General features: G+C 35.8%; 1 protein-coding gene across 1 annotated transcript; it reads right to left on the bottom strand.

The window, feature by feature from the left end:
- Positions 1-7,424: 7,424 nt before the first annotated feature.
- Positions 7,425-14,099, bottom strand: fxn (frataxin). Its single transcript, XM_081348479.1, has 6 exons — positions 13,921-14,099; positions 13,523-13,606; positions 13,326-13,402; positions 12,344-12,464; positions 8,586-8,683; positions 7,425-8,338 (listed from the first exon to the last, which is right to left on the bottom strand). Exons 1-6 carry the CDS (start codon positions 14,029-14,031, stop codon positions 8,200-8,202), a joined length of 630 nt encoding a protein of 209 aa, XP_081204605.1. The 5' UTR covers positions 14,032-14,099; the 3' UTR covers positions 7,425-8,199.
- Between the last annotated feature and the right edge of the window lie 446 nt (positions 14,100-14,545).

The raw sequence follows: 14,545 nt of genomic DNA, 5'->3' as shown, positions 1-14,545 counted from the left end.
CGGGGTTGTCGCTGGGCAATACGGACTTTCAGCTCCCTCCAAAGATTTTGTATTGGGTTCAGGTCTGGAGACTGGCTAGGCCACTCCAGGACCTTGAGATGCTTCTTATGGAGCCACTCCTTAGTTGCCCTGGCTGTGTCTTTCGGGTCGTTGTCATGCTGGAAGACCTAGCCACGACCCATCTTCAATGCTCTTACTGAGGGAAGGAGGTTGTTGGCCAAGATCTCGCGATACATGGCCCCATCCATCCTCCCCTCAGTACGGTGCAGTCGTCCTGTCCCCTTTGCAGAAAAGCATCCCCAAAGCATGATGCTACCACCCCCATGGTTCACGGTTGGGATGGTGTTCTTGGGGTGGTACTCATCCTTCTTCTTCCTCCAAACATGGCGAGTGGAGTTTAGACCAAAAAGCTCTATTTCTGTCTCATCAGACCACATGACCTTCTCCCATTCCTCCTCTGGATCATCCAGATGGTCATTGGCAAACTTCAGACGGGCCTGGACATGCGCTGGCTTGAGCAGGGGGACCTTGTGTGCGCTGCAGGATTTTAATCCATGACGGCGTAGTGTTTTACTAATGGTTTTATTTGAGACTGTGGTTCCAGCTCTCTTCAGGTCATTGACCAGGTCCTGCCGTGTAGTTCAGGGCTGATCCCTCACCTTCCTCATGATCACTGATGCCCCACAAGGTGAGGTCTTGCATGGTGCCCCAGACCGAGGGAGATTGACCGTCATCTTGAACTTCTTCCATTTTCTAATAATTGCGCCTACAGTTGTTGCCTTCCCACCAAGCTGCTTGCCTATTGTCCTGTAGCCCATCTCAGCCTTGTGCAGGTCTACAGTTTTATCCCCGATGTCCTTACACAGCTCTCTGGTCTTAGCCATTCTGGAGAGGTTGGAGTCTGTTTGATTGAGTGTGTGGACAGGTGTCTTTTATACAGGTAACGAGTTCAAACAGGTGCAGTTAATACAGGTAATGAGTGGAGAACAGGAGGGCTTCTTAAAGAAAAACTAACAGGTCTGTGAGAGCCGGAATTCTTACTGGTTGGTAGGTGATCAAATACTTATGTCATGTAATAAAATGCTAATTAATTTTTTTTAAAATCATACGTGATTTTCTGGATTTTTTGTTTTAGATTCCATCTCTCACAGTTGAAGAGTACCTATGATAAAAAATTACAGACCTCTTAAGTAGGAAAATCTGCAACATCGGCAGTGTATCAAATACTTGTTCTCCCCACTGTATACTCTGAATATGACATTGTCCACTCTAGAATACTGTTGATGTTAAGCTTAATAGCTTAGCTAACATAGATAGCAAACGGTTGCTAGCTAACGTTAGCTAGATGTAATGAGCACCAAATACCTATAAATATGACTTAAATGACTTATGAGTATACAAAGTATACAAAGACACAACTACAGATATGATAGTAATATGTAATAATACATACCCAACACAGAAAGATCACCTCAAACAGAAAGATCACCTCAGTTTTCTTGAGCTGTAGTATTGTTTACCTCAGATCTCCATGATCTCCATTGAGCACTGTTAACCACTTTATCCAACAAAAACAGATGTGCGGTGGCACCCCTAAATCATCATGTACTGGAAAAATATTTTGCATGTGTTGTTTCTACATATATTGGAACACTTTTAGCACCCAGCCATATCAAAATTCAAGAATTGTGTTTTTTGATGCACCCTAATATATATATATATATATATATATATATATATATATATATATATATATATATATATATATATATATAGGCCTATATGATCCGAAGTAACAAGTTACTCACTACTTGAGTAGTTTTTTCATTGGATACTTTTTTACTCTTACTCAAGTAACTATTAAGATTATTACTTTTACTTTTACTTTGAGTAAATATTTCTATAAGTACTTGTACTTTTACTTGAGTACAGTTTTTGGGTACTCTACCCACCTCTGGTAAGGGATAATCCACGGCTAGATGTGTTGTGCGATTTTAATGTTGCCTCCCGCCCGCGGAGTGCATTCAAATCGTTTAAAGCACAGCTAGCCGTGGATTATCCCGCTTATAGCACGGTCATCATCATTTGCCAGCACTGACAAGCTGTTATTGATATTTAAAGGCTGCGCAATATTTGACCGGAAGTGTAAAAATTACGTTTTTTTTCGTCAGTTAGGGCTTGTTAGAGCTAGATTATGACCGCTTTGAATCAGACACAGCGATAAAATAGTGTGTAAGATGATATTTATTTCAATGAACGAATTAAAGCAGGGGAGACCGGGGACAGTTGCAACAGGGGATGGTTGCAACATGTCATTTTTCTCCAATCAGAAACAAGCTAGAGTGATGCACTCATACTGAACATGCACAGTTAGACCCTCCCCCCACCAAAAAGACAGTAGACATTTTCAACATCTGCTGCTGCATTTATTGAACAAAACTTGTTTTGGAGGTATGAAAGTAATTTTTTTCATGAGATGTATTTTTGTCATACTGTCCAGACATTTTGTATGAATTAATCAAAACTTACTTAGTTTGAATTATTGTTTTGTTAACTTGTAAGTGACATGGTCTTAGCATGTGTCAAAGTCAGTGTGTCTAGCAGGAATATGATGTTCTGTCATGGCTGATAGGGTTGGGGACGGTTGCAACAAGTTATAAATTGCATGTTTAATAAAGGTTTGTTGCATTGCAAATTGTTCAATTCTTCATGTCTGACACTGAAATATGGAGAGATTGAATATCATCTGTAATTCCTGCACACTGAATCTATGTAGGCCTATGTTCTACGCATGAACAAACAAAACTCAATAACTGTTATTTGATAAATATGACTAAATAAATAAATTATAGGCTACAATAATATAATTGAAATACATAATACTATAATATTATAGTAGGCCTAAAACAGTTAATATTTTCAGAATTATATGCTCATTGAGACAAAAAGCTAAAATTAATTAGAGAAATTTAAGGTATTTTTAACGTGTTGCAACCGTCCCTGGGTCGGGGTCAGTTGCAACATCTGACTTCTTCCATTCAAATAAATACTGTGAACGATATGTCATATATAATCATCTTTAAATGGTATGGCTAATTAGCAGACAGATGCAAGTTTAATATATACAAATTTGGTTGGTCTACTCCAAATAGTCTCTGAGTAACTGAGAGAAATGCAAAAAGTGTTGCAACTGTCCCCGGTCTCCCCCACTTATTTGAATTCATTATCAATCGAGAGATAGACCGAGAGAGCGAGATTGGAGAAATGTGAATTACCTGTCTGTTGGTCTCTCAGTCTCAACGAAGCTGAGTTTAATAACTTTAAAACCAGCGATGGTATACCCTCGTTGCTGAGAAATATAATGTAGCAATTCAGTAGCGAAACTAATTTATAAACAAAAGTCGTGGGGCAGCGATCCATTTCTGTATGCGCACTGCGTGCCATCAATGGTGGCGTCAATAAAAACAGCGCGAATTACGTTGCGTTTGTGTGCGTCATTGAAAACAGCGCATTGATATACAGTAGAATGGTGATTAAACTGACTGTTGATATGAGAATCAACAAAGTCTAGGAAATCATGCCAGACCACCACATCCTCTTGGTCATGTCTCATGTGTCATATTAACAGCTTCAGGACAGGGGAGCTCATCCTTATTCCACGGTTCCATATTGACTTGCGGCCTTGAGAATAGTGTGAAGCTAATAGAGTGTTTATTGAGAGCTGCTCCTTTAGCTTTTAAAAACCAAGGTTACTGCAATGTCACCTTTGCTAATTTATGTCTAGGGAAAGAGAGGAAGAATCTAGAGAGGCAGTTAACATGACTTGAGCAATCTCTGGGGATCCTTGAAAATTATGCTTATCAGGACCCCAACAGGGAATCAAACGATTTTTAGACATGCAAGTTAAAAAGAGGAAATGTTTTACCTGTAGGCTATATATAACTACTTCCATGCTCACACTTACATGCTGTCTGATCAGGTCCAAAATTAACAATAGCCAAAGGCCAAATGTGAATAATGCTAGTGTTTTGATGAGTAAATAAAAATAGCTATAGTGACAACAAGTGTAAAAGTAGCTCATGCCACAGAACCATTGAAATTAACTAGTGAAATTCAGAAGTTAATTAAAATGGTGAAGAACAGGAAATCATGATCAGTTACAGAACATCATAAACCTTCTTTTCCCAGTGATATTCCTCGCCTTTTCTATTTGTAATGTCTCTCAGCCATCTCTCTTTCTACAGTCATTCTTGCTCTCATGAGTGGACACGCCCCCTACTGCTGATTGGCTACAAGTGTGTTGTGGTGCTCACTTTCAACAGCATTTCTCAGAAATCGCTTACTGCAGCTTTGAAGTCTGTCTGTAAGACTATATATATATATATTATCCTCCAGGTTAAAATTGCAGTTTTAGAAAAAAGTCATAACATAACTGCCCTCGACAAGTCAGACGGTGTTGAGCAATAGTAATAGTGTTGCAGTAATTATGACATAATAGATTGTTAAGCTGAATGCTATAGAAAGCAAAAGTCAAAAACACTTAGTAAGACACTGTGTCAGTGTCTCATGTCAGGGTCTCATTGCACCTTGTTTTCTTATAATATATTGAATGCGCTCTAGAGTAGACAGACAGATAAAGTAGCGAGAGCCGCTTTATATAGAAAGATAAGGTCCTTCTCAGATTATCCTTCAGATGCTATCTCAAGGAGGATTCACAACAGAAGCAAAAACTGTTCGGCCTGCTTTGTAGATACGAGTGCTCCAGAGTCTGTCAAAGATGAGAAATTAATCTCTCCAATTTCCGGTGAATGCAGCAATTTGTCTCAATTTTCTTCAGGTCTGTGACAGCACTAGACTCTGCTGTCTCACACAAGATTCGATTCCTCATGAAACAGTTACCATTTGTCATTTGGGAGACTTTATAAACTAAAAACAGACATTAAACATAAATGTAGGTGTAATGTGACCAAATGAGTTAAGATGATCAATAATCCAATTGTGAAAGTTTAATTTAAAAAAAGCTTTTAAATTGATTTTTTTTAATCAATGGTGGCTGACTAATTAAAATGGACATTTTTACAGATTTTAGGATAATGTACAAACGTCTATATGTATGCTATTTTTTGTTCTTCTTTGTCATTTGTTCGAAATTCATTTTAACGATAACTTATAAACCTTAAAAAAAGACAGCATGCTGTGAACGACTATATTGTTAATCGATGGTAAGCCGCCAGACCAAATTATTTCAACTAAAATTGTTTTACAGCGGAATTGGTGGAGAAAATTCCACCAATTAGAGTCGAAAAAGCAAAACACACCAAAAGAGCTCTTTAGTCCGATTTTCAAATACTTTTTTGGTTCAAATCAAAGTTTGTAGTGTTGTAACTCATCTCGTAGACTCTTAGCTGATTGGCTTGGTTCATGGCTTATACCAGTAACTCTGACTATCTTAAAATGTGATATATCATGATATGAAGTCACAATTGTGAGAAATAACATTTGCAATTGTGATATATATAACAATGCAATAACAAGAATAAAGTTATTATTATTATTTTTTTACTTTGAGAACAGGCTTTTACAAAGCAGACTAAAATTTCCATCTGAATATTATAGAAATCCCTTTGATAATGCAAAACCATGGATTGCAACAACAAAGGAATGACATGTACAGATTCTGTGCTTATTAACATCCAACAAATTCTAATTAACCAGTTTCTTTTGATGTGGAATTAATTCCAAGCATCCCACATGATCTCTACGCAGTGCAGTTGAGTCATCTGAAGTGCATCAGGCCTTTTGTCTGATTCATGGCATTGATGTTGACTGAGTAAAATGGCAAAAAAAGAAAAGAAAAGACTCACCTGAATTGAAGAATAGTTCCTTTTTCTTCTTCTTTAGAAAAACGAATCCTCAATTAGCAAATGCACACACACACACAAAAAAAAAAATTCCATAATTGCATCATCAGATGAGTGTTTAAGGGCATGCATCTAAATGTTGCTTGACATAGGTTAATTTTTCCAGGTCACATTGTATTTTTAGCCCCATGCTTTCATGTTAGTCCAGAATGTTTACATTAGATGATGTCCTTCTGAGAAACGCTCTACCGAGGGCGACGTTTGATGTCCAGCAACGAGGCTGAAATGACAGTAAAACGAGCGCGAGCTCTGGGAATCTTTCAGACTTCCTTCGCTTGTTTGGAGCAAAACCACTCAATTGACATCAGAGTTCAGTGATAAATCCATGTTCCCATGGAAACTTCATGCTATTTTTGGGCCTGTGATTCGAGCTCTATAATAGACATTTGCATATTCATATCTGGACAAAGAGAGAAAAGATGCTCAAAGTGTTTATCATCAGCCGTGAGCTCTGATTCAATGGCTGCTCGTATCATAATTAGGTGCCATTAATACCGGGAATAATCTGGCATCTTAAAGGACACTTTAGCTCAAAGACAGAGAAGTGTTACAGCTTTCACAAAGATTTAAAAGCAGCTGGTGCAATTTACATGAGAGGCTTATCTCAAAGTAATTGGTCTCGAATCTTCATATCAAAGTGTAGCTAACACTGAAATCTGTTGCAGATATCAAGGCAGACTCAGATTCTCAAACACCTGCCCAAATTAAACTTATGACTGAAAACCGGTCTAAAACATTGTCTTGCACAAATAAATATAATAATAATAATAATAATAATAAATAAAAACACCCAATTATTATTATTTTAACATGTATTAATAAATCATAATCACTTAAAATAATAATTACTTCTAATAATAATAATAATAATAATATTTTAATGATATACAGAAATTAAACTTATGACTGAAAACCGGTCTAAAGATATTGATCAAAAACATTGTCTTGCACAAATAAATAATAAAATAAAAAAACACCCAAGTATTATTTTAACATGTATTAATAAATCATAATCACTCAAAATAATACATTATTATTTCTAATAATAATAATAATATTTTAATGATATAATGATGAAATAATATTTTAATAAATAATAATAATAATTATAATAATACAATGTTAAAAATGAAATAACTGAAAACCGAATATATTGGTCTATAATAATAATAATACTTCTAATAATATTATGATAAACTAAAGATATTGGTCTAAAACATTTTCTTGCAAATAAAAATAAATAAATAAAAACCACTAAGAATTATCATTTTAGCATGTATTAATAATAACCATATAATCATTAGAATAGTAATAATAATAAAACAATACTGAAAACCATCTAAAGATAATGGCCTAGATTCCCTAGAACATTGTCTTTGAACATTTCATCAATAATAAAAAGCAACCAAATATTATTATTTTAACATGTATTAATAATAATCATTCAAAATTATGAATAATAATTATAATTAATAATAATAAAAATAAAACTATAACATGTATACAATGAAAATAAAACAAACATTATAATTTATTTAACATTATATTTACATATGCATCAATGGACAGAGACATCAACACTGTGGGAGATGTGCTACTGTTTCATCACATACAACCTGATTAAATACATCTCACATTTCAACATTTGCATGGACAGCGTATCAAGTTAATGTTGCGATATATGGGCTATTATGTTAAGAGGCGTCTGGAGTAATGATCGATGTTGTATCACCAGAGTTAATGACACCGCTTTAACTGACGGGTGGGTTGATGCTAAATTGGACTGGTATTTTTAAATCATCCGAGGGCGGTGGTAAAGCTCTGAGGAATATGATCGGAGAGCGATGCCGTTATTCACAGATAACTCTTAAATAAAGGCTATGTCCGGGGGCTTTTAGAGCAAGAACTTCTCCATCTGTCAGTCGTAATCCTCTTCTTTTCCTGCATCTACCCAGCAGCCTCTAGTTCAACCAGGGCCAGGCGTGCAAAATGCTACAGATAAATACAGCCTCCGAAAAACAATCTGCGACCATTTGTCTTATTCAGAGCCATTAAACGTGATCTCTTTAATCCAACCAGGTAATAAATCCCCCCTGCAGTTTATACTTTTTGAGCTTTTTTGGCCAATTTGTAGGTCTGTGAACAATGGGTATATATAAACCATAAAAAATATCAAGCCAGCCTAATAGGTTTTTTGAGCATTGGCTACAGTAGTAACTTGTTAAGATCACGGCGAGGAAAAGATCAATAACGGTGTCTGCTTTTCAAATTGTTCTCATCATGAATGGATGAGATGCGACAGGTCTATATTTGATTTGAAGATGACAGACAACTCTTTGGAGAGCAGACTGTGCAATGTCACGCCATCGTGAGCGTACACCCATCGCTCCCCCGTCCAATCGTAGCGCTTTGGCCCGCTGAGAAAGGAAACATTCAGAAATGTCTGATGATGCTGAAAACTGAACATATTTGCTCTCATTATATCACACTGTTAATATGTAATTCAATAACAAGCATTTCTAATGCCACAAAATACTGACACTAAGTAATACAAAGTAAAACATGTTATCAAGAAATTTGCTGATTTAATTCTCATTCTTTTACATAAAACAGATTAAACAGAGTTAAGCATTACATACGAATATCAACAAATGACTGTCTAACCTTGTGGGCGACGAAAGCCAAATCTGTCGGTTGGGTGTCTGTTTGTTGATAACGTATGTGCCGTGGTCAGAGCCAACTTTCACCGTCAGCACGCCACCCTGTTAAGACATTTAACACACATGTAAATGTGTGAGAGCTTCAGTCTGTGGCTTTAACATTGAAACAGCAGCATTGACAGGGAGAACAACCTGAAAGAGATTCTTTTTACAAATATTTAACAATTAAACCTATCATAATTGCAAAATATATAAAAATAAAACGTAGGGGTCAACTTCTTTGTTTCTCATTTCTGTAGACATTTTCATAAAAATAAAATGTTTTTAATTAATTATAATCACTTTCACCCATCAGTGCAGTCCAAATTAAGTTTGAGTATCAATATGCCAACATTCAAAATAGATAAATAAAATAGAGATGAATAAATCAATAAATGCAAGGGGTGTACTAATTTTTTCACAGATAATTATCCTAAAAAAAAACTAAAAAATTAAACCACAAACTATTTGTACCATTAAACTGATGCCTAAAACACCACTGGTTCAGAATTCTTAAAGAACAAAATGATGTATATACAATGTATATGAAACAACCTCAAAAAAGATGATCTAAACATGTGTGAATGTATAGTCATATCCGAGGCCAAGCATTGGGAACATGGCTCAATTTGTCAACCAAACCTTGACTTGCAGCTGTCCGAATGTTTAATGTAAAGGGTTGTGGTATCATTATATCATATCAACTGTAACAACAGAGACTGCGTATACCACAGTTGAAAACACCAGCACAGTGTTTGCCGGCTGCATGTGAGGCTATAGTGAGGTGTAAAAACAAGCTGCTTAGAACAAGTAGCTGACAGGAAGCTCACCGCCTGACATTTATCCAGCCAGAGGAGAGCGAGGAGCGTGAATGACCAATCAATCTGTCAGCAGGGTCTGCTGGCCACCCGCCAGATGCTTAAATGGAACGAGTGCAAGGACTTAATCATTCACTGGGTTTGAGACAGATATATATATATACATATTTATGTGTGTGTGTGTTTGTGCATGTGTGTGGAATGATTGGAAGTTACATTAGTCTTACAATAACATACTAAAAGCTCAGTGTTTGTAGCCTTCATAAATCCTGCAGGACATATGCATTTTCTCTACAAGGTGCTCCAACAAAGGCTGCTGCACAAAAAGCAGTTTTTGGCTGTGAACTCTTAACAGGAGTTGTGCGGGAGCACTCAACAACAATAACACTCAAGCAAACCTCTTTTCTATAAAAGAAGAAAAGATACCATCATAAAAGTTTTAGGACCCCTTTTCACTTTACAGAGAAACAACCTAATTGCAATGTTCTACAAAAAGGCTGGGGATATAAAGGTTAGACAAATGGGTTACATGACAGGTAAAGTGTGTTTAAGTAAAGACTGGAAACACCAACTCAATTCATTTTAATTAAATTAATAGTTCTTGAGTTCTTTTTTATCTTGCTAATTTGCCTTTTACAAAAGAAAAAGAAAATGGTCTATATTGTGTCTGTACATGTTTTTTAGTTGCTAATGGTTAATTTAAAATCAATTCATTTTTCTACCCTGTTATTTTCTCAGATACAATTCAATCAAGAATCAAATGCCATCCGTTGCAAACAGCATTTCTTATTTCAAATCATTTTAGTTTTTAGACCAACATTGACCCCTACTGGACATCTAGGCAAAACAGACTTTCATATAGTTGAGATGTAAAAGCACTGCAGGCATTTAGTTTTTCTCAGTCGCTTTGCTGCATTTCTCAGATCAGAAATGAAATTCTCAAAACTACTTGTTTAACCTCCACATCATCTAGTCTCTTGTGCACATCATAAAAGCAGTTTCTCATTCTTTTGAACAAGTTGCAATTGCTTTGGTACATTCATCAAATTGATTATGTAAAATTGTCTGCGGTTTCCTACATTATCAGTTGCTAATGCCATGTTGCTCAAAATGTATTAAATAGTTCTCTGTGAAATAGTCTTACCCCTCAAAACATCTAGTCATTAGTTCATCGTATAAGTCATTAAATGCAAAATGGTTGATCTAGTTGTCATAAACTGTCAAGCATATTTTCTACACATTTCTATTAGACTTTATGTAAATATGCCATGAATTGATGAATAGTGCAGGTGAATCTTGACTTTCACTAATGAAGAGAATGTAGATCAACCAATGAGAAACCAGTTCTCTGAAATAGCTCAAAGTTGCATCTCACGAACCTTCAACTGGCAAGCAGAGACCCTCTAGACTAGAGGACTCTCATCCCTGATGATGAGAGGGGTCCATTTCGAGATGATTTACCAAAGTATGTGGTAATTTGGGATAATGTGAGATTCCATCACTCAAACGCCATCAGGCAATGATTTGTGACCCACTAGAGAATGCTGATGGAATTCCTCCCACCTTATTCTCCATTCCTTAACCAAATTGAGGAGTTCTTCTCAGCATGGAGGTGGAAGGTCTATGATCGCCAGGCACATACTCAGATGACGCTTCTGGCTGTCATGGATGTAGCCTGTGAGGACATCACAATAGACGCCTGCAGAGGTTGGATAAGACATTCCAAAAGATATTTTCCACATTGCATTGCAAGGGAAGATATTCGTTGTGATGTAGATGAGAATCTGTGGCCCGACAGACTGGCACGTCAAGAGGTGTAGACAGACTGCATTGCAATTCCTCATACAGTGCTGTATGCGAAAGCAAAGTTTTGCCTAAGGGGTCTTTCCTGTGTTTGCCTTTCTAATGTTGTATTTTAGCCTTTGTGCTCCTATTTCTTTTTCTTTTCTATATCACAATAATACTGTAATGTTTTTTTGTTAGACCACTAGTAAAAGTGTAACTGTGAATCCTATCCAGTCTCTTTGCATCAATAACTCACGTACAGTAGTGTGTAAATTTGTACTTTTGGAATGGATATATGGCGTACAGAAGAAGCGCAGCTTTATACATTTCAATACAATAACTGTCATCCAAACTGTTGCCATAGTTTACATCAGATAATACCAAGCGGCAACCTCCCTGTCTCTCTCTTGAAACCAACACAGAAGTGAATTAAACGGCAATTCATCAACTGGCCGCTTGAGGCTGGCTGCAAAAGTGAGTCAAATCTGCATCTCCCCCATGCTGAAATGCCCAACTTTACAGCAGAAAAAAACATATTTACAGCCTGGAGCAAAAAGTGGCTTTGGTCTATACAGCTAATTTTGCCCTTCATGACAACTGTGAGGGGGTGAATTTTTTTATAACTCATCTGTTTAAATTATATTAAGCCTTAAATTTCTGCATAGTTAAGGGTGTGTCCACTTTTGAGTGACAGGTGGATTCCCGCTGCTGTGGTCATTAGTCATCATTAGCTGTTTGTCTGCTGTCTGTTAGCCGTCACATTACCTCAGCTCATTGTCTGACTGTAAAAATAAATACATTTGGGAGTGACGCGCTGCCAAGATGGCGACGGTCGGCCACGCCCACTTTAGGCTACAAAAACGGTCTTCAGAAACCTTACGGACACTATGTCCATATGTTTTTACCATAAACCAGAAACCATACGGACACTATGTCCATATTTTTTTACAGTCTATGGGTAATACTAACAGAGTGCAGTGTTTTATTGACAACATGACTAATTGTTTTGAGAATGCACATACTTCTTAGCAAATATTAAGGATGATTTGAGAAATGCACCAAAGCGACTGAGAAAAACTGTATCATGTAAGGATGTGAGAATAAGGGCATGTGTACTTACAGAGAAGACAACATCATAGTCCATTCCAGTGAAGTTCTCATCTGTGAGGTCTTCAAAATATTCTGATAATGCGTCCATTGTCTCATCTGCTATTCTCCCATACTCTGTCTCTGTTAGTTCACTATACAAAACAATTACTTTGTAGAATAAAAAAATAGTAGTACCCCATCATTGCAAAATATTGGCGCATGTGATGCTAATGTAAATAAATTGTGACAACATTTTCATTTTTGGGTGAACTATCCCTTTAATGCATACCTAATATAAACAATGAGCAATACATTAGATATAACTTTTGATTTTAATAATGTAAATGTTGAAATTAACTTTAACCAAGATTAATAAAGACTAGTATTTTTTCACTATTAGTTCATATTAACTAATGTAATCATTTAATGTTAACAAATGAAACCTTATTGTAAAGTGTTAACAATGAAAAACTTTTTTTAATAGTTGCTCATAGTAAAAATAGTTTGTATGGTATAATGTTTTCTGTGTCATAAATACTTTTAGCTATATATTACAGACTGTAAATGATAAGAACTTTGCTGCTTATTTAAAATATTTGGACTCTGTGCATGCTCTTTGAGACAGTGACCATAGACCTGCATTATACGACTGACAGACAAGAACGGTTTGACCAAAAAATATCAAAATTGAAACTACTGCGGAAAAAAAGACACCTACATCTTGGATGCCCTTGAGGTAAGCTAAAACATACCAAAATTTAATTTCAAAGTGAACTATCCCTTTAATGATTTTAAAGCAATTTAATATAAAATAATTTTTGAATAAAAATTAAATTAATATTAACATTTTTAATGGACAACAATCGTACAATAAACACATTTTCAACACAGTGATAAATCATAACCAGCAGTATCTTAATGCATAATCAAAGTACAAGGATTATTGCAAATATTGTGCTCTATGAGTCAGTGATTATTACAATATTACACTTTTCACTCAGAACAATATTTACCTCAACTGAGGAGCATTTTCTTCTCCAAGAACTCCACTTGAATGAAGTTCTCTTCTCTTCAGACTGCCATCAAACCACTTAAAAATATTGAAATATCAGACAATATGGATGGATATGATAGCATGTAATTTAAACCTTTATACATTTTTATACTTGATTTAATGCAAAAATGGTACAAAAGGGTCTGAGTCATTTACCTGTGTATGTCCTTCCCATACACTGGTCCTTGTGACTGTCTTTGCTGAAGAAATACTCCTAAATTTGCCACCACCACATATTGACTAAAATCAAACGGGTCATAAACAAAACAGAGATTTAAAGATAAAACATTTTCTGACAACTAAAACACAAACAGTTACACTTATTTAATTAATTCAAAATTGGACAAAATTTCAGCATGAATGACTAGCATGAAACGTGCTAGTCAGTTACGTCACGTCACGTCCTTACGCAAAAGATTTGTCTCTCTATAATAATAAACAAATAAGAGACATTTATGACAAATAAGGCAATATAATAATATGAGACACCACGGCACATACTGGCAATTCAGTCATGCTAACATGCCGGAAATGTTTGTTTTAAACTCACTCACTTCAACTCCACTGATCATTGTTGATAGTCTGGGGGTTTGTTGGTGGCATTTCCATCTGGAGCTCAAATTTAGAAGATACAGAGAACGACACGTAATACTTAACCTTGACATAGCTTCAAAAAGGATGCAAGTATCTGGCCAGTCACAGTCAGTATGCCCGCTTTGACAGTCCTAGTTACATTTCAAAATACATGTCCCAACAAAATAAAAGTCTGTTTTATTCAGGAAGAGTTTCGTTTTTATTAAATCTCTTTTTAAATTTTTCTTATAAAAGTGGAAATAATTAGAAAGTATTAATAATAATAATATTTTTTAATGCTGCCTTTACGTTCTATCGGAATCATCGTAAATAGCCTAGCCTACTAGTTTCCTAGTTAAAAAATTGGACATGAACTCCCTCTCAAGTCAAAATTTGAATGCGATGAGCTCGTAATTACGACTTCAGAAGCGGGAAGTAGGACATTTCCGATAGCAAATGAAGGCAACATAATTTATATAGCGCCTTTCCATAGCTCAAGGGCGCTTTATAATTGACATACAATAAACAATTAAATAATTCAAACTATAGAATAGAACAACAAGAATAATACACAGACAAAATAAAGGCATTGCATAAACAGGGTAG

Source organism: Scardinius erythrophthalmus (assembly GCF_964197995.2).
Source record: "Scardinius erythrophthalmus genome assembly, chromosome: 20".
Lineage (NCBI taxonomy): Eukaryota > Metazoa > Chordata > Actinopteri > Cypriniformes > Leuciscidae > Scardinius > Scardinius erythrophthalmus.
The sequence above is the reverse complement of the archived record's forward strand: the minus strand, read 5'-3'. Positions and strand labels throughout refer to the sequence as shown.